The 27022-nt window shown below is 36.3% G+C and overlaps 1 protein-coding gene across 4 annotated transcripts in view; it reads right to left on the reverse strand.

Annotated features, from left to right (window-relative positions):
• Window positions 1–27022, reverse strand: part of Kat6b (lysine acetyltransferase 6B) — a 188088-nt gene that overhangs the window by 40300 nt on the left and 120766 nt on the right. For 2 of the 4 annotated variants that reach the window (XM_021726706.3, XM_005325885.4), the window contains exons 5-12: window positions 17893–18008; window positions 17524–17605; window positions 14974–15106; window positions 11380–12311; window positions 10260–10381; window positions 8316–8431; window positions 4950–5091; window positions 1431–1592 (exon numbers count right to left, since the gene is read on the reverse strand). In XM_021726706.3, coding sequence (XP_021582381.1) covers window positions 1431–1592; window positions 4950–5091; window positions 8316–8431; window positions 10260–10381; window positions 11380–12311; window positions 14974–15106; window positions 17524–17605; window positions 17893–18008 — 1805 coding nt within the window. The remainder of the gene's footprint in view (window positions 1–1430; window positions 1593–4949; window positions 5092–8315; window positions 8432–10259; window positions 10382–11379; window positions 12312–14973; window positions 15107–17523; window positions 17606–17892; window positions 18009–27022) is intronic. The other 2 variants (XM_005325886.3, XM_005325887.3) reach the window with 2 other exon arrangements.

Raw genomic sequence — 27022 nt, forward strand, 5'->3', positions numbered from 1 at the left:
ATAAATAAATACAACAAAGATATATATATATATATATATATATATATATATATATATATATATATATATATATTTAGAGAGTCACCACCAATTGTATGCATTGTTACTATCCACAAGTCAATGTAAGACTCAATGCATAACAAGGAAGGCAGGTACCATTAAGCCCTGTTTAAACTCATACCTATTTAAAGAAACAGCATTTTCCAATAGGAAGGACAATTAAGATCACTATTATTTTAAACTCAGAGAAAAAGACCTTAAAATACCTATATAAAAGGTAAGGTGTCCTACAAATTATATAAATCTGTTTCCTATTTATTGTTTTATTTTGTGTTAATTCTGACAATTTTTGAACTGTAATGTGCAAATTAACTTTTTTCATATTCATTTAAAAGTTTGGCCAAATATGTGGATTAAAATATTGAGGCAGTTTTCCATGAATGCTGGCTGGCTCTCATTCTTACTTTTGGTTATGGTCTCATGGTTGATTCTCAAATTTAGAATAAATATAGTTTGCAATAATTTTCATATATACTCTATCTTTTGATTCCCCATAAAAACATCACTTCTATAAAGTATTCCATTTACATTATAGAAAAGTAGATTCATTAAATTTCATTTATCTTACCACCAAACATGAAAAAATATATCAGAAAAATTACAGGGTTTGCATGGTTTACCTTCTGCCTATAAGTCTCAAAATTACCATGTCTGTTTATGTGACCATTTCCTTAGGTACCTAAAAAAAACTAAGATCACTACCTGGTAACCATCTTAAAACCCAGTTCTTCTTTACTATGTATGAATTATTGTTTCTCAGTAGCCTTACTGCAGAAGAATAAGAGAAAACTGCTCCAATGACAAAGACAAGCTATTGCCCCTCAATATCTCCAGGTCTTCCCCATGTTAACAGTAAGGTGAATCTGCTTCAGAATTTAAAATAATAGCACAGAGAATAAGAGAGCCAAGTGTATCAGCCTGACTGTCCAAATGTCAATGTTCTAACTCACTGAGATCATTATTGACCACAGAGGGGAAGGCAACAAGAAGAAAGGAGAGTGGGCTCTTAAATGTTACATTACATTAAAACCTTCACGTTGATACCACTTAAGGGGAGATGAAAAATAAGGTTAACATTTGGAAAATCAAGGATGACAGGTGGTCTACAAGACTGCAATTATAACATCACAAAGATGCTGACAGTCAACACAGCACACAGGGCTGGGATCCTTACACACTTCCTAGGCACCATGCTCTTTTGTTTGTTTGTTTGTTTGTTTTTTAATGAGTTCTAAACAAGAACCTGAGCTTTTCAGAAACATGTGCCACTTATTCAAATTATAGTCATAAGAAAGCTCTGTTCAAAGAATTGGGTTCTACTAAAAACATTTCAAAGAAGAAAATTAAGGTCATGCTGGCTCTTGTTTTACCTTAGAGAAGTATCCAACCAGATGACAGCCTTTTTCATCATTTTTTGTAAGGACATAAAAAAGGAATGGCTCGACATCATAATACAAGGTTTTGTGGTCCAGGAAGAGCTTGGCTAACAAGCAAAGGTTTTGGCAATAAATTTTACTCATATTCCCATCAACCTAGCAAAAAGAAACAGACACCATTATTTAACATAGAAATATCACCCAATATAAAATTGTTTCTTCTACATTGTATCTCAGAAAGTATAAATTTTATTTCCATATCTAAAATGGAAAGATTAAAACATTTCATTAAACAAACTGAGAGCAAACCAGAAAACAGCTGTCACATGGAAAATTAGAATTTGACCTTTTCTCTTAATTAGGGTAAATTTAAGGAAGCTCAATTTTCTCTTTAAGCTATCTTAAGAAAGGACAAACCACTAGCAATGGAATAATTTTTACTTGCAACTTAAAAATTATTAAGAGTGTCTTTTTTTCTTTATTTGAACCAAACAAATCTGAATTAAAGAAATATAAATAAATGAAAATACTTCAAATACATTAAACTTTATGTTGTTTTTAAAAAGACTTCAAATAAAAATAAAATAAATGAACAGTATTCTTCTGATTCTTAAGAAGTGTGGATTAGCAAAACAGGTCCATTTTGGTTTTATCCCAAGTATCATTTTAAATATAATTGGAAAAGATAAAATTTCTATGCTGGGAATACTTACAGAGAAAGTGAGATGAATTTCAACCTACAATAAGTACCATGATTACAGTCTACTTCTCTTCAAAATAAAAGAATCAAGCTGTGATACTGATGGCTATAGACAAGAAGCTAGGCACAGATGCCAATTTCTTTGATCAAATGTAGTTACTCGTTGAAAACAGAAAGCACAGCAGATTTCCTAGCACTTTTCTTAGGGGAAATGGATATTTGCTAACCAGAGCTCTTTAACAATGAACTTGACCGTTCTCAAGTCTCCTGTGAACCATACAGGTTCTCATATTGCAAAAATTATTTTTAGACTTCATATAACTATTTCCCATGGATGAAACCTAGGTCCCACACATAGCAACATAATCAAATACCAGCAACAGTTACAGAGGAAACAATTCTTTCTTTAATTAAAGGAAATTTTTATGTATTTGGGAGTATAATCCTTCAGAAATATAGCATATCACAAAATGGAAAGATGAAGATGTATGTATCTGTGAACCAGAAATAGAAATGACAATGCTGAAAATTCTGATCAGATGTGAAAAAGGGAAAGATAGACAGGAAAACAGTAATCTGTGATTATTCTTCATTTATTTTACAAGTTACTTAGAAAATGGCTAAATGGTTTCTAAATGTTATACTTGAAATATTAACTCAGGTTTTAGAATAGCAACCTTAGTACTTATCAATTCCAACTATATATTTGTATGAATAAATTTTACAAACTTGCCTCTGATATTTCCCGTTCACCTCTATATGGTTCAAAGTGTGTGCCCTGGAAGAGCACATCATTCTCACCTGCCTAACAAGACCAATTATCTTGCCATTGAGAAGACTCCCTGGATTTTTGAGAACTTAAACCCCACAGGCTGACTCATGCTGGTTTATTTAATAATTACTTAAGGCCAACAATGTGTTTTGTCCTTTGGGAAACAACAAACCAGTGATTTTCATTTTATTTTGGTTAGAAGAAAGGACCCAAAGCATCCAGGATGGAGCCAATAGCCAAGTTCACACTAGTTAAGCCCAGAATTGAAAACAGCTCCATGGTTGGGGTGGCTGGGTAGCATCCTAACATTAACAACAAGAAGGTCACACAATATGTACTTAGCTTCTCTTTAGCCACTGGTTCTCACCGGGGGAAATGCTATACTCCCATGGGACATTTGGCTATGTCTGGAAACATTTTTGGTTGTCACAAGAGTGGGAGGAGTGGTACCACTGGCACCTAGTGGGTAGAGAATAGCAATGTTGCCAAAAATCCCACATAATATATAGCACACCCCTAAAAAAATGAACTATCCAGGGCTGGGGATGTATCTCAGTTGGTAGACTACTTGCTTGAATGTTGCATGCACAAGGTCCTAGGTTTAACACCCAAAAACAAAACAAAAAACAAACCTATCCAGCTTGAAATGTTAATAGTGCCTACCCTTTAATAAGAACTAATGTATCATCAAAACTACTCAGCAATGATAACCTTCATTCTTCAATTTTGCCAAAACAGCCTGATAGAACTACAAGAAAGAGGTTTTAAAAAATCACCAGCCACAGATGGAGGATCCTGTGTTCTCTGATTATTCTTGGTAAAAACTAGTGGACCCAAACCTTATCTGAGAGAAAGAGCCTGCATGTGAGAAATCTATGATCTTCTCTTACTAACCATGATGGCAGTACTATAGGGCAGAGAAAAAAGAACTGTGAGGCAAAACAGTACACTTCAGCCTGAACAATTCCAAACTAAAAACTATATTTCTACATGTTATAATCAAAGTAAAACTGCCTGCTGTATAAGGAAAGCTTGTTCTGAGTACTCAGGAAAGAAAACAGCACAACGAGATGGATAATGGAGAAGAAAATTTTTAAAAAGTATGCAACTGGAGTAGAGAGAAAAGAGAAAGCAGAAGCCAATAACAGACAATAACACAGACATAGACAAAAATATAAAAGACAGGCATAAGGCCTTCAGGGAACAAATAACTCGGCAAAACTGGAGCCTTGAAACTGAAAATAAAAATACAATTAAACAATGAAACTATATAGAGGCAAAGACCTGCTACTAATTCAATTTTTAATTTTTTTTTAGTTGTAGATAGACACAATACTTTTATTTTATTTCATTTCATTTTATATGGTGCCAGGGATTGAACCCAATGCCTCATGCGTGCTAGGGAAGCGCTCTACCATTGAGCCACAACCCCAGCCCATTAAATCAATTTTGAAAACACACAAATGTCTTCTAAAAAACCCACCATGACAGACATATGGCCACAAAGGGTTCCTGTGAACAGTAGAGTTCTCCAGGGGTGGCCATCCACCCAAATGGGGGTGAGTCCCAACATCTGCTAGGATCTCACCAAAAGGATTATCCATCCTGCCAAGAACTGGATGGAAACACAGGTGGGTGTGTATTGAGGAGATATATACAGCTGCTCAATTCCCTGGAAGAGTGAGCACCTGCCAGACATTGGCTGGAGCTGCTAAACAAAGCTAATTTCTCCAACAAAGAAAATGGAATGTACAAAGAGCTGAGAAAATCATAATTTCACTTCGAATATATCTGGTGTAGACGTGGTTCAGGGAAGACAAAAAAGTTAATGTGGTATGTATGGATTCTTCAACCATCTAAAAGGCTGCTTAATATGGTTACTTAAACATTCTAAAACATGGGGATACTTAAAAGAGCAGTCTGATTTCAGTGCCAAAATTAAATATACTTTGTCCTTTCCAGACACTGATCACAAATACATAATCAACAATTAGTAATACTAGGTTTCAAAGGGCTGTGCTTTATATTTACACATGCTTACCTCAAATACTGAAAGGTCTTTCCTTCGGTAAATTTCATTTGCTGGAGGATGAAACCATCCACATTTCTTGGAGTGTCTTAGCAAAATATTTTTACTTTTCATATATTTAAGACAGAATTCACACAGGTAAAGCTTTGGTAATCTGTAAATTTTAAAAATGAAAGAATCTATCAGATTGATTATATAGTTCAAGAAAGGAAAGTAAATATTGTTTGGTTTTTCCTCTGTCCTAAAAAGGTCATAGAATTATTTGAAATAGTCAAGAAAAAAGAAAGGCAATCATAAAGAGAATGTAAAAACAACCATACAATATAATACATAACACATTCAACCTTTCAATATAATTCATAATACATGCTGTCTTTACTTTGTGAATAAATCATTTGTTTCCTTAAAAACATTCCAGGGAAGGCTGGGGATATGAGTTAGTAATTAAGTGCCCCTGGGTTCAACATTCCATTGAAAGAAAAGTTTCAAACCTGGGACCACCACTCTAAAATCAACAGAGCTCGGGTGTGGTAGTGCATGCCTAGTAATCATAAAAACTTGGAAGGCTGAGGCAGGAGGATTGCTAGTTCAAAGCCAAGCCTGGGGGGCCTTGGTTGTAGTTCAGTGACAGAGCACTTGGCTAGCTAGCACATGTTAGGCACTGGGTTCAATCCTAAGTACCATATAAAAATAAATAGCTGGGCACAGTGAAGCACGCCTGTAATCCCAGCAGCTCAGGAGCCTGAGACAGGAGGATCATGAGTTCAAAGCCAAGCTCAGCAATGGTGAGGTGCTAAGCAACTCAGTGAGACCCTTTCTCTAATAAAATACAAATTTGGGCTGGTGATCTGGCTCAGTGGTCGAGTGCCCCTGAATTCAATCCCTGCTACACCAAAATAAACAAGTAAATAAGCAAATTAATTAATTAATTAAAGGCATTATGTCCATCAACAACTTAAAAAAAAAAAAAAAAAGCCAGCAAGAGCCATTTAGTGATGCCCCACAAACAACTTAGTGGGATGGTATCTCAAAATTTAAGAAAAAATTTTAAAAGGGACTGGGGTGTAGTTCAGTGGTAAAGTGCCCCTTTTGCTGGTTAAATTCTCAGTCTCTCCCAGACTGCAAATCAATACTGAAGATGCCATCCGGTAAGGTGGCCATGCATATTTTACAAAATTTGGTGTGGTGGCACATGCCTGTAATCCCAGCGGCCTAGAAGGCTAAGGCAGGACAATCATGAGTTCAAAGACAGCCTCAGCAAAAGTGAGGCACTAAGCAACTGAAGACCTTGTCTCTAAATAAAATAAAAAATAGAGCTGAGGGTGTGGCTCAGTGGTTGAGTGCACCTGGGTGGGGGGGGAGAGAAGGAGGGGGGGAGAGGAGGAGGGGGGGAGAGGAGGAGGGGGGAGAGGAGGGGGGAGGGGGGGAGGAGGAGGAGGAGAATACAATGTCATATTTCCAAGTATCTATTGTTAGTGCTCTAAGTAATAACCTTTTACTTAGAAGTGAATTTACAATTTTTAAAAATGATCTGTGTCCTTATGAGACAGAGAACTCCTAGAAATTAGTTGTTTTCATTTCCACTTCTGGATGATGTAATTAAAGTTAAAATCACATTTGAGGTCGAAAGCAGTAAATATAGGACTGAAAGTCAAAAGACATGATCTGTTTTCAACCAATTCCACTATCTCTTTGAGTAACAGTTTTCTTGGCCCTACTAACTGTTTTTTCCACCTTAAAAATTAAGAACACTTTTTATTTGTACTTTTTCCATGCTTATAGACTATTGCAAGGATTTACAAGAAAATGTTCAGAAGAACATTCAAGGTCTTTGGAATTTATGAATGGGGAGAAATGTTTTGAGAAGAGATATACAGATACAGATAATGTCAAATCTTGCATATATTTTCATATTTTATTGAAAGCTGTCAGATAGCTTATGTACCCACACAAATTAAAACAGGTACATAAAAAATGTTCAAGAGGGGCTGGGGTTGTGACTCAGTAGTAGAGCGCTTACTAGCATGGGTGAGGCCCTGGGTTTGATCCTCAGCACCACATAAAAATGAACAAATAATTTTTTTGAAAAAAAGTTCAAGAATTGGGGGATATAGCTTAGTTGTGGAGAACTTGCTAGTATGCATGAGTCTCTGTGTTTGTCCCCTCGCAATAAAGGAAGAAAAAAAATTACAAAACACACGGACAAGTGGTAAAGATGAGAAGACAAACAAAACTCGTGACACTTCAGTTTGCCACTAGAACTCCCTTCCCATCTTCAGGATTGGCCAGACTTCATGATTCATAAAGAAAATAGTAATATTCTATTCTAGAAGAAAAGCAGGCTATCCAAGACTTACAAGCTAAAACATTTGAGAATGTATTAATAAAGTGTACCCTGATGCACATCTTAAGAATTCTATACATATCATACCCACTTGAGGTACATCAACCCAAGACAATTTCATATCTTAATCTTAGCTAAATATAAATGAAAACTTTCATATCATCATTTTCTCTTCATTTTTAATAATTAACTCACAAATAGCTCTTAAAGATGTGAGGAAGGGTCTCTTAAGGCTACCCACTCCCACACTTTCCCACTTCTTTAATTCTTTTGTAAAATACTTGAAAATAAAATGACAGAAACCAAGCTGGGTACAGTGGTGCACGCCTGTAATCCTAGGCACGTGGAAGGCTGAATCAAGAGAATTGCAAGTTCAAGGCGACTCTGGGAAGTTAGTAAGATTCTGTCTCAAAATAAAGAAATTTTCAAAAAGGGCTAGTGATAGTTTACTGATAGAGAGTTTGCCTAGAATGTGCAAGGCCCTGAGTTCAATCCTCAGTACAGCTTAAAAAAAAAAAAAGTCAGAAATCAGAAATAAAAATCATAGCCCTAGGGATGGGGTTGTGACTCAGTGGTAAAGACTTGCCTCACACATGAGGCACTGGTTCGATCCTTAGCATCACTTACAAATAAATAAAATAAAGGTATTGTGTCCATCTAAAATGTTTAAAAAAAAATAGGGATGGGGATATAACTCAGTCGGTAGAGTGCTTTCCTCACATGCACAAGGTCCTTGGTTCAACCCCTAGCGCTGCAAAAAAAATAATAAAATAAAAAATCATAGCCCTAAATAGAAAAATGAAAAAGGGAAGTAGAGAAGACACTCTATCAAATACTTTAAAATGGCTAATTAGGCCAAATTTTAATGCTTGCATAATTAAAGAGTTTAAGGTATTTACATACAATAAGAAACTACAAAAAGATATTGGCAAATGAAATCATTTAGGAAGTAGTTCCTGAAATCCCTCATTCCTGCTTTAGCACTGAGAGTTTTCCTTTCTTACATAAATAGACTTCTAGGGTTATTCCATTACCTTGCATATTCCTGTGGGTAAGGCGAAGAGTACCAGGTTTGGATTTCATATTTCCCAAATTCTATTACAGAAGGGTACCGGCCACAGTCTTCCACCCCACTTTCACACTCTATTTTCTGACAGAAAGAAAGAATAAGATGATGATAAAAATACAAATACTAAGAAAATACTTCACTTGTATTTTGGTTTTATCATTAGAACCTATCAAAACCTATTAAGGGCTAGGTTGTGGCTCAATGGTAGAGCGCTTGCCCTGCATGTAAGATCCCCAGCACCACATAAAAAAATTAAACAAAAGTAATGTGTCCATATACAACTAAAAATATTTTAAAAAATAAATAAACCTATTGAGACCAGAATGGTAATTCATGTTGTTAAAAAACACTCTATAGGCCCTCATGATATAAGAATCACCTTTGTGTAAGATTCAAAGATGGGGCTAGGGATGTGGCTCAAGCGGTAGCGCGCTCGCCTGGCATGTGTGCAGCCCGGGTTCGATCCTCAGCACCACATACAAACAAAGATGTTGTGTCCGCCAAATACTAAAAAATAAATATTAAAAATATTCTCTCTCTCTCTCTCCCTCTCTCTTTAAAAAAAAAAAGATTCAAAGATAAACTGTGTAGTATTCTAAGGATTACAATATGAAAAAGCTAGGAAATAAGTATGATGTAAATATACATAATGTCTATAGAACTGGATTCAACAATCTGTTGCAATGCATTAAAACTACATTACAAGATTATGCAGCTATTCTTATACAGTTCCCTGTTCCTCTACTACAATTAAATAATCAATGGTGACATGTGCAGCGGAGTGTGTCCCTTCTTATTTCCCTTATGCTCGTGTAGTAAGCTACACAAGGTTAAGAACGTTGCTGGCTTGATTCCCTGTGGTAGTTCCAGGTTCTTGTACAGTGCCTACCAGAGAACAAGAAATATTTCTTCAACAAAAAAGCCAGTTTTACCATGTTGTAATGAAAGAGCTTTAGATTTAGCAGTATCTTTCAGATAATGGCCTATTCTTGGTTCATTTATACATGAATGCCATAAGGCAGTTTTAAGAAAAAAGGGGAGGGGTAATATTTAAGACTTCAAATGGTTTTATCATTAAATCAAAACCCATATGAGGAAAATTTGGTATTATTTTAGCCAAAAGACAACCAACACATCCAGTTACGGGCAGAATGAGGAATGCAAATAGCTAATAGTTCCTCAGGTAAAGGCTATCAAAAAATTTTAGCCCCATCGTTAACTACTAAAAATAAAGTTTAAAAGCCTACAGAAGATACTATCCTCACAAAAAAGAGAAATGTGTGTGTGTGGGGGGGGGGGGATTCTACCCTAAAACGTCTATAGAAACTGAATGTAGTCTGCTGACAAAAATTCACAGCTCTTAACAAATTTGGCTATGAGAAGTGCAATAGTCTTACCTTTCAATGTTTGACAACTTAAATAGTTAACATTTTAAGTAGAAATGTTAGTAAAAATAAAAACGACTTGAACTGATCAGGAAACATAATATTGCTTTCATTGATGCCAAAGAGTAAAAATAAGAGACATTTTTCATATGGCTGGCCATCTGTGTCGGAAAAAGCATCGGTAAACTGAAATGTAATGTTCTTTTCAGTAACAATTTTAAATTGTTGTTTTCTAATTAGAAATCTATTCACATCTAGAAAAACTTTTCCAAAATTTGCCTTATCTATTTTGTGAGACAAGTTGAGTCTTTTTTTACGTTAAATGTGTAGAAAAATCTAAAAAAAAAAAAAAAAAATCATTGCTTTTGTATGTACAGTCAACAAAAATGGGTTTAACAGTTATAGAACACAAAGGATACTGATGTGGGTGCTCTGTAAAATCAACACAGTCATCTCATAATAATAGTTAGCAGCCGAATGCCGCATGTTACTTTTATCACTCTAATTTGGTATCCTGGCCTTACCTCCCAAGAAAGTTCCTGGGCCTGCTTAAAAACATCCAAATCCTCTTCAGTAACGACATCCTTGTTTCCAATCACATTTACATCTGTACTTTCTTGCTTGATGCTTATTTTTATTTCAGTATCTGTTGTTTAAAACCAGCAGAAAGTGTATTCACTGACTTGAATCACAAGAAACCGCCACATATTACCAAATGGTACCAAATTAGCATAGTGGGCAAATAGGGATCTCTCCTTTTTTTCTTTCTTTTTATAGCGTTTTAAGCTGCTACATCTAAGCACTGCTCACAGATCTCGCACGCAGTATCCTTTCCCTACTACACCCAATTAAAAAAAAAAAAATCACTGTCATCTTTTTAGAACTTTAATAAACATGAGGGAAAGTAAGAGCAATACAAAGCAAAATCATATTTTTCAACCTAGATTAGAAGTCAGATCAATGTCTAGTTACAGCATTCCCATATCAGTTTTGAGATCATAAAATCTACCACTTTGTCCAAATGACATATCTTTGCTTTTCTGTGGTATAAAGGGTAGCAAATGTAATGGGCCAATTTGTCCAATGAAATTATGAAATCAGGTTCCTTCCTAAGGTGGATACACACACAGACACACTCAAATCCAAATGCACACTTCACAGAATCACAGATCAGGCTTTGCTGAGACGGAAGCAGGATGAACTTTGTCATGAGAGAGCAATGGAGCAAAGGGAAGTGAAAAGCTAAAATACCCCGTTGGAAGCACTGACAGCACACGACCAAATGGCACTGTGGCTGAAGAGGTGGCATGGGAGAGAACATGGCAGAAGCATGACAGTGGCTACTCATGCGGGACTACAAAGCCATAAGCACGCTATGAAGGCATCTGGGGGTCCTAGTGTCACTACGAATGGAAATAAATAATAAAAGGTGGGAGAGTATTAGTTGGAAAAACAACATTTTGGAGGTTTAGTCAGCATTAGAAAAAGGTCAAAGTTTCACTGCTTCTGTATGAAAGTGAAGTGAGAACAAGAGAAATAGCTAAGACCTATGTGACAAATAGGAATTTATTTATTTATTTCTTGGGGGGTTGGGGAGAAAGGGACGGGGCGCAGGTTTGGTTGGAGCTTTGACCTTTTGCTTACCATCATCCTGATCAGGTTTAATCCTTCCGTCTGCCAAGCTCCCCTTCCCTGGTGAGGGGGTCCCCATCTGAGGGGTCACTTTATATTTTAATCTGCCTAGCATCCTGTGCTTTTTAAGAAAAGTTGTTCGCTTGAAGTGAGCAATTGCTTTAAAAATACGTCCTCTAGCCATCCCCCAGCTAGAGGAGGAGGAGTGAGAAATAAACCTACTTCTAATATCTCTTTTTCCAAAGAAATGGGCTTTAGATTTTGCTGTGGAAGATAATTCAGTTTTACGACGCATACGTTTGGGTGGTGCATAACTTGGGTGTCCCTTTTTTCGAGACTGTCCCTGAGTGGTATAGATATGAGAAAGTCCATCAAAGAGTGCCTTCAGCTGGCTGTTATTAGTAAGACTGCTAAAGGAGGGCACACTGGACTGGCTGGAAGAACTCTGGGGAGAGGTAGAAGAAGTGGAAGTGCTGGACTTTTGTGAACTGGGACTCTGACCAGAGATGGGGGTTGGGGGTGGAAGTGAAGAAGGTGGAGGTTTTAGCTTTTGTGTGGTACCTGTAGCCAACACATGAGAAGTGCATGACTGTTTCTGAGAGACCTTTTTCCTTGGACGGTAGTGCTTTGAAAAGTCTATTATTTCACCTCGTGATCTGCGACCATCAGGTGATGGTGTAAAAAACTTAGTAAGGCCATCAATGAGCCCTTTGGTTTTCTTGTTAACTTTAAGTGTAGAGGCAGAAATGTAGGTGGAGGTGGTGGTGATTTTGGTGGTGGCACCAGGCCGAGTGGGGTCTGTAACAGCCAATCTGCTGCTTGAGTCCTTCCCAGATGCAGCATGACCAGATGAAGGTGTGGTACAGACTTTAGTCTTTTGACCCCTACCAGGTGACCCCCTTCCTGTGAATGCATTCATGGATCCTTCATCACTGGTTACAGACCTAGGCAAAAATTTAGAGAATAGTATCAGCATTTAATAGAATTATAAAGGTATCTAAAAACAAATTTATAGCATATTCAATGCGCTTAATCTTAAGAAACTGAATTGCAACTCTGAGCACTGTTTTTGTGTGTGTGCCACCACCTAGATGTTTCTCTTGCTAAAAAAACTAACAGCAACTACATTTGCATATCATGATTCTCCCAGGGCCCATCTAACAGGTACTGGAAAAATCCAGGTGGACCCAAAGGCAATATAAAGAAGGAAAATTTTGGAGAGACTAAGGAACACTCAATGCTTTCATTATAATTAAATAAAAACAAGTTATCCCTTGTGTTGTCACAAGTAATTATGATTTCCTGAAATGTCTTTTTTAAAAAGTCATATGTGTTACCTAGAAGCAAAAGAATAAGCTTATCATCTCTAGTTAAAAGCAATTTTAATTCAATTGGAAATTTGTATAAGTAGAATTTGTGTATGTCTGTAAGTTTATACTATGGAAAAAAAAACACAGAAAAAGATATCCTCTTCCTCTCAGCAGTTTATGCTTAGGATGATAAAATAGCCAATAATACTCTCATAGGAGAGAAGACAACTAATTACAGCATAAAATATTGCTGAAAAAAGGACAACAATAGCAAAAAACTGAAGAAATGATTAAAGAAAAGCTACAGCGGGTCAGACATGACATGGAAAGTCTGGTGGAGAAGCAGCACATTTACCATGGTCATTATCAGACACTTGGCATCAGAATCTTTGCCCCCTGGTTCTGACTGATATCTCACTTCAGGTGATACTGGGCTCTGCCTGTACTGCCATGGGAGGCCATTCCACTAGCACAGCCACCAATGTGAACAGCAGCTGACTGCCTTCATCTCAGGCCAGAGTTGGGAAACTAGCGGAGTTTTATAGAATAGAAACACTTGCATGTGTATTATGACAATGCCAGGACGCAGGAATGCACTTTCAAAAGTATTAATTTGGCTGAAGGCTAATAATGGAGAAATGGAAGCCTGAAAAATGATATGATATTAAACTGCGTATCTTTTAAGTTATTATAAATAGGTCATCTTATACACAAATATTGAATGAACCAATATCTACCAGGCTCATCTGAGGTGGTTCAACTGCCAGGAACTTTGCCTGATGTCATTAGCTTAGCCAAATCCAGTGAACACTGAAAATCTCTAGTAGACACAGCAAGGGTTACCAACAAACAACTCATCCAGGCTAAAATGTTTCACATCAGAATGCAGTATTTGGACTGTATCTGGAATCGATTGTCCAGAAAGGATAATATGCTTATAAAGCATGTAAAAAGGAAAACTCCCTAGACTGTCTTAAAAATTCCTGAGCTCAAAGGACAATTTTAGACAAACAAAAAGTTAGGATTGGTGCCAGATGCAATTTTCAGCTGTGTCTTTTGTTTAGAAAGTTTATATCCTAATTTGGTTTTTAAAATTGGGCCCTGAGGATACAGTCCCATTTCAAGAACAATGCTTACCCAGGATGAATGCAAAAACATAATTTCTACTTCAAATAATACTAATATAAAAGATTTTATTCACAAATATGTTTTAATGTTTGCCATTAGAAGTCAACAACAACAAAAAAAACCCTCTCTTTAAAAATGTTTAGCAGTAAAATGGTCTTATTAAGTTTCATAGAAAACTATTGAAATAACCTTGCATTTTTTTCATATATTTCTTTTGTGAGAGAAAGTGAAAAAAGATACTACTCTTTTCAGTGTAGGTAATATAATGAACTACTTTAGGTAAAGTTAGGGGAAAAATATTAAATAAGCAAGTAGCACTCTAAATGACAATGACCCTTTCACTAAGCCTAAAGAGATGGTATGGTGACAGTCTATTAGCAGAACTGCTAGATACACAAGTTTACTAATTTCATTTGTAAATATTTAATACTGAAAGTCAAATCTATACTTCATGCAGGTTAGAAATATATTCCTTTCACTTCCTGTCTTAATTTTTCCAACTAACACTTGCTAAATGTTCTACTGGGCTTTAATGGAAATTACATGGCAACAGGATGGTGGAAGTAGGACTATCAGTAGATCTGCTGCTACAAATGTATTATCTGTATGTCCTCACACAAGTGCCCTTACAAAATGCCCTTGTCTAACCCTTTGGTGACAAACAGTCATTGCACATCTCAGAAGTTCCCATTTTGGAAAATGGATATTCAAAAGTTATAATATTATAAATTAGCATCAGAAGAGCAAGGCATTTTTCCAAAATGTTATCTGGAGTGACAAAAGAGATTTATCATAGGCATGAACAAATTTCTTTTTTGTTTTAAAATTATCATGAAAATATTTATATAATTAAACTCTTTTAGTACTCAGCCAGTAATAAAGAAGGCTGAATGAATATTTCCAAATCTTACATTCTGCTTTCATCCTACTACTTGAAAAATGTCACTTAATATCAAGGTTACTACCAACCGAAGACCCCAAAATGCCAATTGTAATTAAAAAATGTTATTTCAAAAAATTTCCAAAGCTGATGTAAAGGAGAAATATTCCTCATCCCTTAAGTTTGGAAAAATGATGCTAAAAAAGTCTAGTGAATTTAAGGGGGATACGATCACCTACATTTTAAAGCACAACATAAAAAAGTTCTTTTGATAAGATCTCAACCTACAACAATCGTTGCTTTAATTTATTTTTCGGTCGTCCAATGGGTTTTGCATATCGTCGTTTTATTTGTGCAGCTTTCTCATGAAGTAGTTTTCTTCCCTTTTTCTTTGGTCTGCAGACTTGGCAAATCCACATCCCTGAATTAATATATATATGAGAAAAATATTTTAATGTTTCATCTTAGAAGAAAATATTAAATATAAACTGCAGCTGTAATAAACTGCCCAAGGAGGCCTGCATGTAGAACTTTACTCCAGAAGTGGGTCATTCTCCTCAGGCAGCTATCAATGAAGGTCAGCTTCCCAGGAGCCAAGGTGCTGAGAGCAGAGGCTGCCCTATCCCAGAACCCTTCCCTAAAGCTGTTTCCAACATGTCAATAAGCTTCTCACCATCACATAAACACACATGAAAACTAACTCATTTCAGTTATTATATTTCTTTTCATTTGAAGATAGACATTTTCAAGTCAACCAGTTTTTGAAAATGACTAGAAAAAAATTTTTTTATCATCTCTTTCTGGATATTTCTAAAACTAAAAATGATGACCAGCATAATATAGAATTTTTAAATTAAAAAAATTTAAGTGCTTAAAATTTTAAGTACAATGAAGCTAATAATTATTAAAATTACATGGGCTAGGGTTGTGGTTCAGCAGTAGAGTGCTTGCCTAGCATGTGCAAGGCCCTGGGTTCGATCCTCAGGCACCATATAAAAATAAATAAATAAAACATAGCTATTGTGTACAACTAAAAAATAAAATATTAAAAAAATAATTAAAATTATACAATTAGCATAGAAATATAGGTCAATGGATATAGGAACTAAAAAGACTAGAACAACTGACTCCTATAGATATGTTTAGCATATAAGAAAGGTCACATTTCATATAGTAGGGAAAGGATGAAATGATTCAATAAATTATCTGGAAGGAAAATAATTATTTCCAATCCCTTATAAAAATAAATTCCAGACGGATGAATATTATAATGTAAAAAAAATGTTATAAGTACTTGGAAAAATATGTGAATATTTTATATATACCAAACATGACTGGCATTTAAAACTGAAGCCATAAATAAAAAGTCTCATGAATTTGACTACATTTAAAAAAAAAAAAAAGCTTCTGTAAATCTGAAAGAAAAGGTAAGGGACACGATAGAAAAATATTAAAGGATAAAAATAACTACTTTACAAATGAAGATATACAACCAACCAATAATCAAACAAAAAAAGCCCTTCAAGTACCAAAAGAAAAAAATACCATACATCATTATTTTATTATCAAATAGGTTAAAAAATAGAAATGTTAAAAAAATTTTTTTAAAGTGTTTTTAGACTCAATGCTGTAGTGGTGAGTGTTGGTCATAATACAGGGAAGCAGGGATTCTCATATAATGGTGATTAGTGTGAAAAATGATATAGCCTTTTATGTATGTAGCCTTTGTATAAAATTACTACCCTAGGAATTTAGTTTAGGAAAAAACTGGCAACATTTAAAATATCTATCATAGAGGATTGTCTAAATAATAAATTATGCCTCATTTATACAAGAGGACCCAAAATCAAATACTTTCAAGGAAGTCTCTCAGTTGTATACAAACTGAAGAAATCGAGAACATAAGACAATAGGGAGTAATGAGATTGTGGCAAAATAATGCAATACATATCTCACTTATAAAACTCAAATTCACAAATTTTAAAATATTGCGCCAACAAAGCATATCTGTGGTCCATAGTAACCAGGTCTGTACTCCCTGCTCTATACTACACAGTTCATATAATTCATCAAAAAATATGTTTAGGAGAACATTTAATGATGTGGGGATGCTTATAATCTATTACTGAGAGAGGGAAAAATAAGGTACCAAAACACATGTAGAATGCTCTATTTCTTTTTAAAGGGTGTATGGAATCAGAGAAGGAATTTACAGTTGATTTTTCTTTCTACTTCTTTTCTGTCTGTGTTTTCTATATCATCTGTGATATTTGTAATAAAAAGGCAAAGGCATTTTTAAATGTTTAATATACTGCAACACAGAATGAGGGGAAGCTCAGCTAGGTTGACTTACACAATAAACAAAGAAGAAAACCCACATTTTGTCAGACACAAGATCAATCAAATGCTCACATTAAAAATATCAACAACTGGACATGAAAATGATGATGGCTTCCTGTTGTGAGACACTGAAGTCATCTTTATCATCAGGAATTTTGAAAACACAAAATTTCTTACCTGTAAATATTATACTGAATAATATAGAGCATGTCCTGAACTTTTGACCTACACAATCCAAATTCATTCTAATGGAGAAGTGGTTTGGGGAAAGAGGTGGCCTTTTATTCATTCCTAGGTCTGAACAGGAATTTTTTATTTTTTTATATAAATTACCCCCTAATAAAATGTTTTTATATGTTTCTATTCACAATCTATAAGCATCTGGAGGATGGAGGGGGGGGGTAGAAAAATGCTTAAGGAACCTGTATACTTCTAAAGTGCCAGACATCAGGACAAGTATATAATAAAATACATTTTTAACATTGTTTAAAAGTTCACCTTTTGGCATTCTGGAAAGTGGTGGGTCACAGCACTCCATATGGAATCCTCTATCACAGGAGTCACAAAAAAGCATATTATCCTGTAATATAACATATTAGAGCTAATTGAGACTGAAACCAACTGTAAAATGCCAAAAATTCTTATGTTGCCAGATTAATAATAATAAAATATAATGAAGGAGCACCAACTTCCCACTTGTGGTTTGACTCACAAATATTTTAAAAAATTTTAAAAAGATAGCAACATTCTATTTTTAAGAACGAGACAGAGAGAGAGAAGAGAGGAGAGAAAGAGAGAGAGAGAGAGAGAAACCTTAACACTAAAAATTAATTTACCTGGAGATGGACTACTGAGAATCATACTTACTGCATTTTTGCCTTGGATTCTACATGCACTGCATGTCTTGCATTCGATGCATTGCCACCTTAAGGCCTTTACATTTGTTGTTAATTCAGGACAAAATTTCAAACAGGATGGATGTCCTATAAGAATAAAAAGCAAATTGCTTTATGGGAATGGTGCCTTAGAATTTTTTAAACTCCCATTCCTTGTATTTAATAGACAGTTGCTGGCCAACCAATGAACCTTAGGAATTTAAAATGAAAAAAGATCAGAGAATTCAAATTATAGATTTTCTTTGCCTTCTTTCACAATACATAACAGAATGTAACAGAATGACCATACAATTGCTTCCCCTAAGAGAAATTTGGAAATTTTACCAATTCTAACCACAAAGCTTTTGAGAACTTGAGGACAAGAAGAACTCAGCCAGTGTTCTGTTTTTCTGTGAAATCTCTTGAACACCACCTTCATTAAGTACCACCTATCCATAGCTCCTGGATTGTTGCACTGGGAGAGGGTAATTAAGTTCAAACAACTGCTCTCTCTGTGTGATGGGATCATACAACTTAAAATAACAGATTTAAACTTAAAAAAAAAAAAGCTGGGAATGCTCAATGAAATATAATTAAAATTTTAAAATGCCATACAAAAAGTGTATAAAGAACATCCATTGCTAGGCCAGACCAAGAATATGCCAAAGCCATGTTGCCCCTGGATCACGAAGTTTGAATTCTGAAAGGAGGAGAAGACAGGGTGAATTTGAGAGTCAAAAAAATGACAGATTCAGGTCAAAAGAAACAAGCCAAGAAGGATATCCTCAGGAGATGTCTACCATTTTTCCGAGAACTGAGCTTTTCCACCCCATTCTGAGAACTTTTTTCTTAGCAGCACCACACATACCAAGTCTTACTGCTGGCTCCACAAAGGGCAACCAAGCAAAGGAACTAGCCTGGTTCCCACGAGAGACAACTCCCCATGGTACAGGGAGTATGAGCCTAGGTTAAAATCAGAGGGTCTTTTATCACATAACCCAAAGGAGATCTCCAAGGTTAATGTTAAGTTTTTTAATCTGGCCTTTAAATGGTAAGAACATTAGTAAATCCCATGTGAAAGAACTCACAACCAAGTTGAAAAAGAAATCTGAGGGGGTAATGTTAAAAAAAAAAAAAGCAGATTCTGTAATTTCAAAACTGTTTTATAATTTCCTGACTTTGGCAGCCTCAATGTTTAAATATGTAGTTTGGGTTACTTCCAAAAGGTCCTTCTCCTTAAAACTTAACAGGTGCTTCATAAAATTCTACCCACCAGGAGATTTGGCTTTTTGAAGTAAAAACATTCAAAATCAATCATCAATACTGTTAATAAAAGCACATAATTTCAAAATTGAAAAAAAAAAGTTCAAACATCCGTATTTAAGATGTTGAAAAAATAAAATGCTGTCAGAGGATTAGGACCTCAGGCAGGAGAGACACCTAGGCAGATGTATTTAACCTCTGATATTCTTTTACAAGGGCTTCTCTAATTCAAATGAATGGAAGAAAAAGATTTAAAGGTTTAAATATATAAAAATGTTATCAATCATCTCTCTTTGCTTAAGAATGGCAAACAAAGACAGCCTACTTCTCAAGTTTAAGAGGGGGAGGGGAAGAGGTCTACTTTGATCAGAATCTCTCCGCCCCCTTACATAGAAAGGGGACTGAAAATTCCACTTTTAAAAAACAGCAATTTAAATTCCACCCTTAATATGGGCCCATCAGCTTAAACATATAACATTAATCTTTTCCCCCATTTTTTATTACTTCCTGTAAGTCATACATCACTAGCACATATGACCTCAATTTCATGCACTGAAGTTTTCTCTACATTAAAGTCTGCTTTTGTACTTTGTAGCTTAATATTCAGTAACTAAGGTAATTCACATCATATTATAGCTTACTATTTATTACCACAGATATCCTATGAAACAGTCTTTTTAATAATTATACATTTTGAAAATTCCTGGATTTCATTTTCAATCAAGAGAAAGAAATATTCTCCTTCTTAATGCTTTCTGTCACTTCAAGTGATATTATGTCTCAAGCTACTACTAGTTAAGCTACCATATCAAATTCTAAAATCTTCAGCTTATCTTTCCTTTAGGCTACAGTCTTATTTAGCTCAAGAGAATTAGCCATAGATCCCTTCCAGCTCTAAATTTCTATGATTTTGTAAAAGATGCTGAGGGATGAAGAAACACTTCCATTTGATTTTCTCACAGTCAACTTCAAAATAACACAAAAGACTATAACTGAGTTTGATATATTATATAATCTATAGTAGTAGGATAAAGGGAAATGATACTGTTGATAATGTAATTCCTTACTTCCTATTTAGCCATTCCATAAATTTGATAATTTTCTCAAAAATTCTTATTCTCTCTAATGACACAATTCATGGTAGTTTGTCTTTCTGAAGTTAGTTTTACTACTGTGGTTTGCAATTTATCAAATTGACAATCACAATAAGTATTCATTCATTCATTCATTCATTCATTCATTCATTCTTATACAAACACATTAAGTGATCAGAGCTTAACAATAGTTTTATCTAGCAAAACCAAAGAACTACTGTTTAAAATTAATCAAGTACCAATGGAACCATAAACCAGTAGGAATGATTTTTGGAGAAAGTACTGTGGAAGAAAAAAAACACAAGCTCTGAAGTAGATAGAATAAGAGGTGTGAAAGATATCTATGCCCATAACATTTAAATACGTTACCTTTCACGGCAAAAGGATGTGACTAAGGGTACAGAATGTGAGATGGGGAAATTATCCCAGAATATCTAAGGTCTAACTAATCACAAAAACACAAGCAGAGAACCTTTACTGGCTGGGTTAGACAGACAAGATAAAAAAGGAAGAGGAGAGGTTAAAAGCCTGAGAGGGACTCCACATGTCATGGCAGGCTTTGCAGACAAAGGAAAGGGTCCACAAGCCAAGGACAGGAGTGGGGGTGGGGGTGGGGTAGCCTCTAAAAGCTGGGAAGGGCCTTCATCTGACAAGATGGGGATCTCTATCTATAAACACAAGGAGCTTAACCCTGTCAACAACCCAAATGAGCAAGGACCTGGGTCTTCCCATAGACAACCATCCATCTATCTATTTATTTTAGTCTTGATAAACACAGTACTTTTATTTATTTATTTTTATGTGGTGCTGAGAATCGAACCCAGTGCCTCATACATGTGAGGCAAGCACTCTACCACTGAGCCACATCCCAGCCCTTCCCGTAGACTCTTTAGAGAGGAGCACTGTCCTGCCAATGCTTTGATGGTAATCTGGTGAATCCCTTCTTGGATTTTTGCCCTACACATGTAAGATGATAAACATGTTGTTTTAAACCAGTATACACATGGTAATTTGCTAACAGCAGCAATGGAAAACTAATAAAGACAAAGACACTGAGCCCCTTGAACAGACTATCTGACCATCTATGTGTCCAACTATCCTTCCTTCAACTTAATATTTAATGAGAACTGGAGACACAGGGAGGTAAAGAATACACGATTCCCACTCCTTTGGATCATATGGTCTAGCAGCAAAGATAGACACTGAACAAAAATTAGGGCTAATGCCTGGCTGTGGCGAGGTTTACGGATACAGGAGAGGAAGCAGGAGGGTAGAGGAAGTCCTCCCTAATCAAAGGATAAGTGCGAGTAGGTAGGATTCTGCAGAGGAGGGACAGGGCTGGGGTAAGATGGCATACACAGGAGGAGCAAGGAACATGGTACAAAGGAGGAGAGAAAAGTTATCAATATAATTAATATGCAGAATATGAAGAGGATAGTGGTGTAGGATACAGTTAACAGGAATCCAATTGAGAAGAGTTTTGGGGGCTATATGAAAAACATGAATTTTTTTCCTAAGAGTAATTGGTAGCCATGGAAAAATTCTGTGATCAGATGTATAATTTAAAAAGGTAACTTAGCTTGCAGTATGAAAAATGAATGAGAAGAAAGAAAATCAATATTAGATTTAGGTTATAGTAATAGTGATCTTGAGTGGGGCTAGTGGAGATGGATGGATGGATATATTTAAGATAAAGGATACACATTAGGATGCAGAATCAAAAGACTTTTGATGATTCCTTGGTATGAGAGAAAAGGAAAGAGAGTGACTAGTAACTTCCAGTTTGTGTCACTGAATGAGTGGCTAATGGTGTCCCATTTGCTCAAATAAATCCTGGAGAAGCAAGACATTGTTTCTAGGCTAGGATTTCTATTACTGTTGTAGTTGTTTGGGGGAGGAAGGAGCAACTCAAGGTCGATGAGCTGTTTTAGATATAAACCTTGAGGCAGCTATGAATGGATAAGTGGATACATTCTGAAGGAATGAAATTAAGGGTTCGGAGCTCAGGATAGGCTATAAGGTAAACTAAGAAACAGCCACAGGCAGAATTCTGAAGAAACATGTAGGGGACAAAGAGAAGAAAAGGAGCTAACAAAAGGCATGGAAGGAAGCGGTAGAGAAAACAGAAAATGTGGTAACACAAAAGCCAAAGAGAACATTTCATTCTTTTTTTCTTCCTTTCGCCCCACCCCACCATTTTTTCCTCTTTTTTTCTTTTTGATGGTGCTAGGGATCCAACCCAGGGCCTTCAGTGAGCTTCCACTCAATATGATGCTGCAATTTTGAACTGTACACTTATCTTAGATTTGCTAATTTGAAAACACACATGGACAGAACTGATCTGTAAGATTTAACTACCTAGTGCTCTAACACTGAGCTACACCCCCAGTCCCCTATGAAAGCATTTCAAGAAAAGAAAAGATTCTCAACAAGGTCAACTGTGGCTAAGGGGAGTATCTGGTGAGGACTGAAAGACATCAATTAGATTTTGATAAAGACCGAAAAGTGCCCATTAAATAGATTTTCCTACTCTCTGTTTCTCCCTTTAGGTGACAGTCAATCCTGCTTTGAGCTTTTCAGGATAGGATGGGAATGGGGCTCACTTTCTTCCCTGCCTCCATACTTATTCTTCTTTGGAATTCTCTCTAGTAAAGTGACTCTTTTCCAACCTAATGATTCAGTCTGTATCTACTCCCTGTGAAATGGATGATTAACCAACCAATCCCTGGGAACTTTTACACAATGACCTTAAGAAATCAGTGTCCTTTATTTTTTTTTTTTTAAGAGAGAGAGAGAGAATTTTTTAAATATTTATTTTTCAGTTTTCGATGGACACAACATCTTTATTTTTATGTGGTGCTGAGGATCGAACCCAGCGCCACGCTCATGCCAGGCGAGCACGTTACCATTTGAGCCACATCCCCAGAGCCCCCCCCCCCCTTAACATATCCATGCACTCAGAGATGGTACCTACCAGCTCCCTCTAAGAGCAGAATGCATGGAAGTTTGTTGCTGTTGTTGCTGTTTTCCTTTCCCAGGATTAACACACACACAAAAGACAACCCCAGGAAAGACTCCAGCTCTCCAGAGATGGACTCATCCTACCCTTGGCTGGTTCTCCCTTACTACACAAAAGGAGTTTTTCTCTCTTTCCCAGCTGCATCGCAGCAGCCTTTTCTCTGCCTCCCGCTTCAATGAGCTTCCACTTAGTATGATGCTGTAATTTTGAACTGTACACTTATCTTAGATTTGCTAATTTGAAAACACACATGCACACAACTCATCTGTAAGTAAGATTTAACCACCCAGCAATCTGAGCAGCAGACACAAAATTTCATTTGGTATAATATCTAATACTTATGTGAACCTAATTAAAGATAATTTGGTCTTAATGAGGCAAAGAGAATATAACAGTGTTAATTTCAAAGTAGGCTGATCCATGAAAGTCAAGTAAAATCATTTCCTAGTCTCAACATTTCCACAGACCTGAAAACTATCTGATGGTTCCCACACTCTTTATTAGTGGCTAGAATAATCCTTCACATTTGTCTAATATTTTACACTAACTGATATAATGTAATATAATATATAATAAAATCTTCATCATTATTTCATTGGATCCTCACAACAGCCCTGTGGATGCAGGGTGCAGACAGGACACTTCCCATTGTACAGATCAGGAAAACTGCAGTTACACCGCCAGCAAACAGCAGAAGACAAATGTCTGGCTGGGGATACCACATTTGGAACTCCCTGAACTATATGTAATCACCTTCACATTTTCACTACACAAAAACTTAAAATAATTTTTTTTTTTAAAACAAGAACTTCCATCAGGAATTTAACTAAATTCTGACCGTTTGTAGCATGGAGTCACCTTAAAAATAAAGAAATGTCAAATTGGCTTTTTTTTCTTATGATGTAAGCAGAAGGAAACATTTATTACTTATATCTCTGAAATCTAAGCAGAGTCTAAATGTGACATCATACAAATGGTACTTCAGACAGAGATGACTAAAAAGGGCTGGGCACATATGGAAAACACATTTCAGAATGATCTTCCATTTGGATCGCATCCATATTTTCTGGTTTTATACCGCTGTGACTATTTTTTCACATAAACATCTTATGTTAGGGATCCCTTTGATCATTACCAACAGTCTCAATTTAATCCTAGAACCAATGGATTGTTCTGAGTGTGAGAAAGCAGCCATCTTCACGAGGTCAACTCAGGGAGGCCAACCAATCTGTAAATCCCACTTGAGATGCTGGACTGGACTGTGATGAAGGAGCTTCCATTGTTATCAGAGGGCACTGCTGAGGCAAGTGGTATATCATATTCTTTTCTCTTTGTTCACAACAAAACAATAAAACTACAAGAATCCCCAACTCCCTAAAATTAACCATATTTTATTTTGACCCTTCAATTTAAAGAGGAATAAACAACAAAGTTCATGCATCTGATATACCATATGAAGTAAATGCCTACAAAGCATTTCACTGAGTAAGGAACAAAAGTTTTTTCTCACTAATGGAGCCAAATCCAGGCTGGCAGAGAACATGCAGGAAGATGAAGTGAATCTCCAAGTGAGAGCTGGATCCCATTGCAGACCCAGAGCCCAGCACTCTGAGGCATACTCTGTCCTGCACAAACAGATATCATGACACTGGGGCTTGGATTTCTGCCATGACCCATACCTTGACTCCATAGCCACTGGCTTTCTCTGCCTGAAGGGAGAGGAAGAGTCTAACAAGATGACTCCGGATACAGAAACCTTCTAGACAGTATCCTCAACCACTCATCTCCTTTTGTTGAAAGGAAAACAGGAGGAATTTTTCAGAAAATAATGCTGCACTACTGACAGACCCCTAGCTGATCCTGAAAAAGTAAGAAGCCTCAGAGGAAAGGAATTTTCAGTGACCTCAAAGTGTAAAAGAGATCAGACCTCCCCTTGGCAAGTCTTCAGCCCAGGAAAGACAAAAGGAGATTGATTACATCAGAAAGTGAGTGTGTGTGTGTGTGGGGGGTGTCTAGTGTTTAGAATTACACCTTGATACCCTATAAAGGAGGCCCTGAAGATAATGATCTCAGATGCCTTACCTGCAAGTAAGCATATCACCAGAGGTAAGGAAATATATGAAGGGAGCTTTTCTTCCTACATTTAAGTACATCTGTAGTCTTTCTAGGTACTCAGAAAAACACACCAAGAAAATAAGACAATGAAATGTATTTTTAAAATACCACCTTAAAAATCACAACAGGTAAACCCCTAGTCAAGTGAATGCCACAGAATTGATCAGGCAGTTACAAAGAAGAATAATTCATTCAGAAAAGCCTCATGAGAAAACCAAAAGATAACTACAGAGTCAGAACTGACGAGTGAGGCACTACTTCACCAGCACAGAATAGGGAGATTGTAGGGTTGAAATTTATTAAACTGAACACACAGATAATGTTTCCATGCCCTTTTGTCACTATCCATGATACCATGGCCAGGTAAAAGAATTTTAATGAATCTGTAAAGTCCATCAAAAAGACTGTCGGAATGCATTTTTCAAGCAGGGTTTGAAATGTCTTATTCCGAAGGCTCCACTCCACATCAGGTCCAAGAAGCTGCTGAACCGCAAAGGACCTATCAAGTTAAAACTTCATTTCAGGAATAAGAATCATTCGTTTCTCAGTGTGGAATATTTCCTCTACCCAACAATCAAGCAGCTGTCATAAATGATGATAAAATTTTAAATTACTTGCAGTAATCAAGGACAACAATATCAAATATGCCAAATCATAACAAAGGCTGACATTTATAGTACACTTACCACAGTTCTTATACATCCTGTGCTAGATTATTTACTCATGTTCTCTCATTTAATTCACATGAAATCCAAGAGGTAGTTGCTACTATCATCCCCTATTTTTTCACAAGGAACTGAGGCTTAGAATGGTTAAGTAACTACCTCAAGGTGTAGGAACTGGACTGTGGTTTGTTCTTCAATGTCCTCTTAGCCACTGCATTATAAGACTTCCTAAATAAGAGTGACAGTATGGTACAGTGTTTTGAAGGTTGGTTTTGTGTTTGTTTTTGCTTTTAATGATGCTGGGTGTTGAACTGGATCCCACTGCAGACCCAGAGCCCAGCACTCTGAGGCATACTCTGTCCTGCACAAACAGATATCATGAAACTGGGGCTTGGATTTTTATTAAAACTGAAATTTTACTTATAGCTCCATTGAGCTATACCCCCATGAAGGTTTATTGTGTCTTAAGATGGCTATAACTAGAGAAATACTTGGCCATCAATTTATGTACATGTTTTGGTGCCGTGATTCAACCCAGGGCCTTGAGCACATTTAAGCAAGTGCTTCACACTGAGTAACGCCCCACCCATGGCCTTTGGCCATGAATTTTAAAATAACATTTGAGAAGGAAGTTTCAGTAAGCTCTAGGGGAAAAGTCTTAAAGATTAACACGAAAAGATTAATATTCTAAACTCTTGGGCTTGGGGTGTAGTCCAGAGACACAATGCATGCTTAGCATGTACAAGGCCCAGAGTTCAATCCCTAGCATTAAAACCAAAAAAACAACAAGGGAGGGGGGGACCCTAATAACTAGCACTTAGTATGAGTGTGTTTTTCACCTAGGCAACATAACTATTACCTGCTTATAAGAAGGAAGAATGAGGACTGTGGATATAGCTCTGTTGGTAAAGTGCTTGCCTCACATGCACAAAGCCCTGGGTTCAATCCCCAGCACCCCCCCCCCAA

The sequence above is a fragment of the Ictidomys tridecemlineatus genome, chromosome 1 (assembly GCF_052094955.1).
Source record: "Ictidomys tridecemlineatus isolate mIctTri1 chromosome 1, mIctTri1.hap1, whole genome shotgun sequence".
In the NCBI taxonomy this organism is placed as follows: Eukaryota; Metazoa; Chordata; class Mammalia; order Rodentia; family Sciuridae; genus Ictidomys; species Ictidomys tridecemlineatus.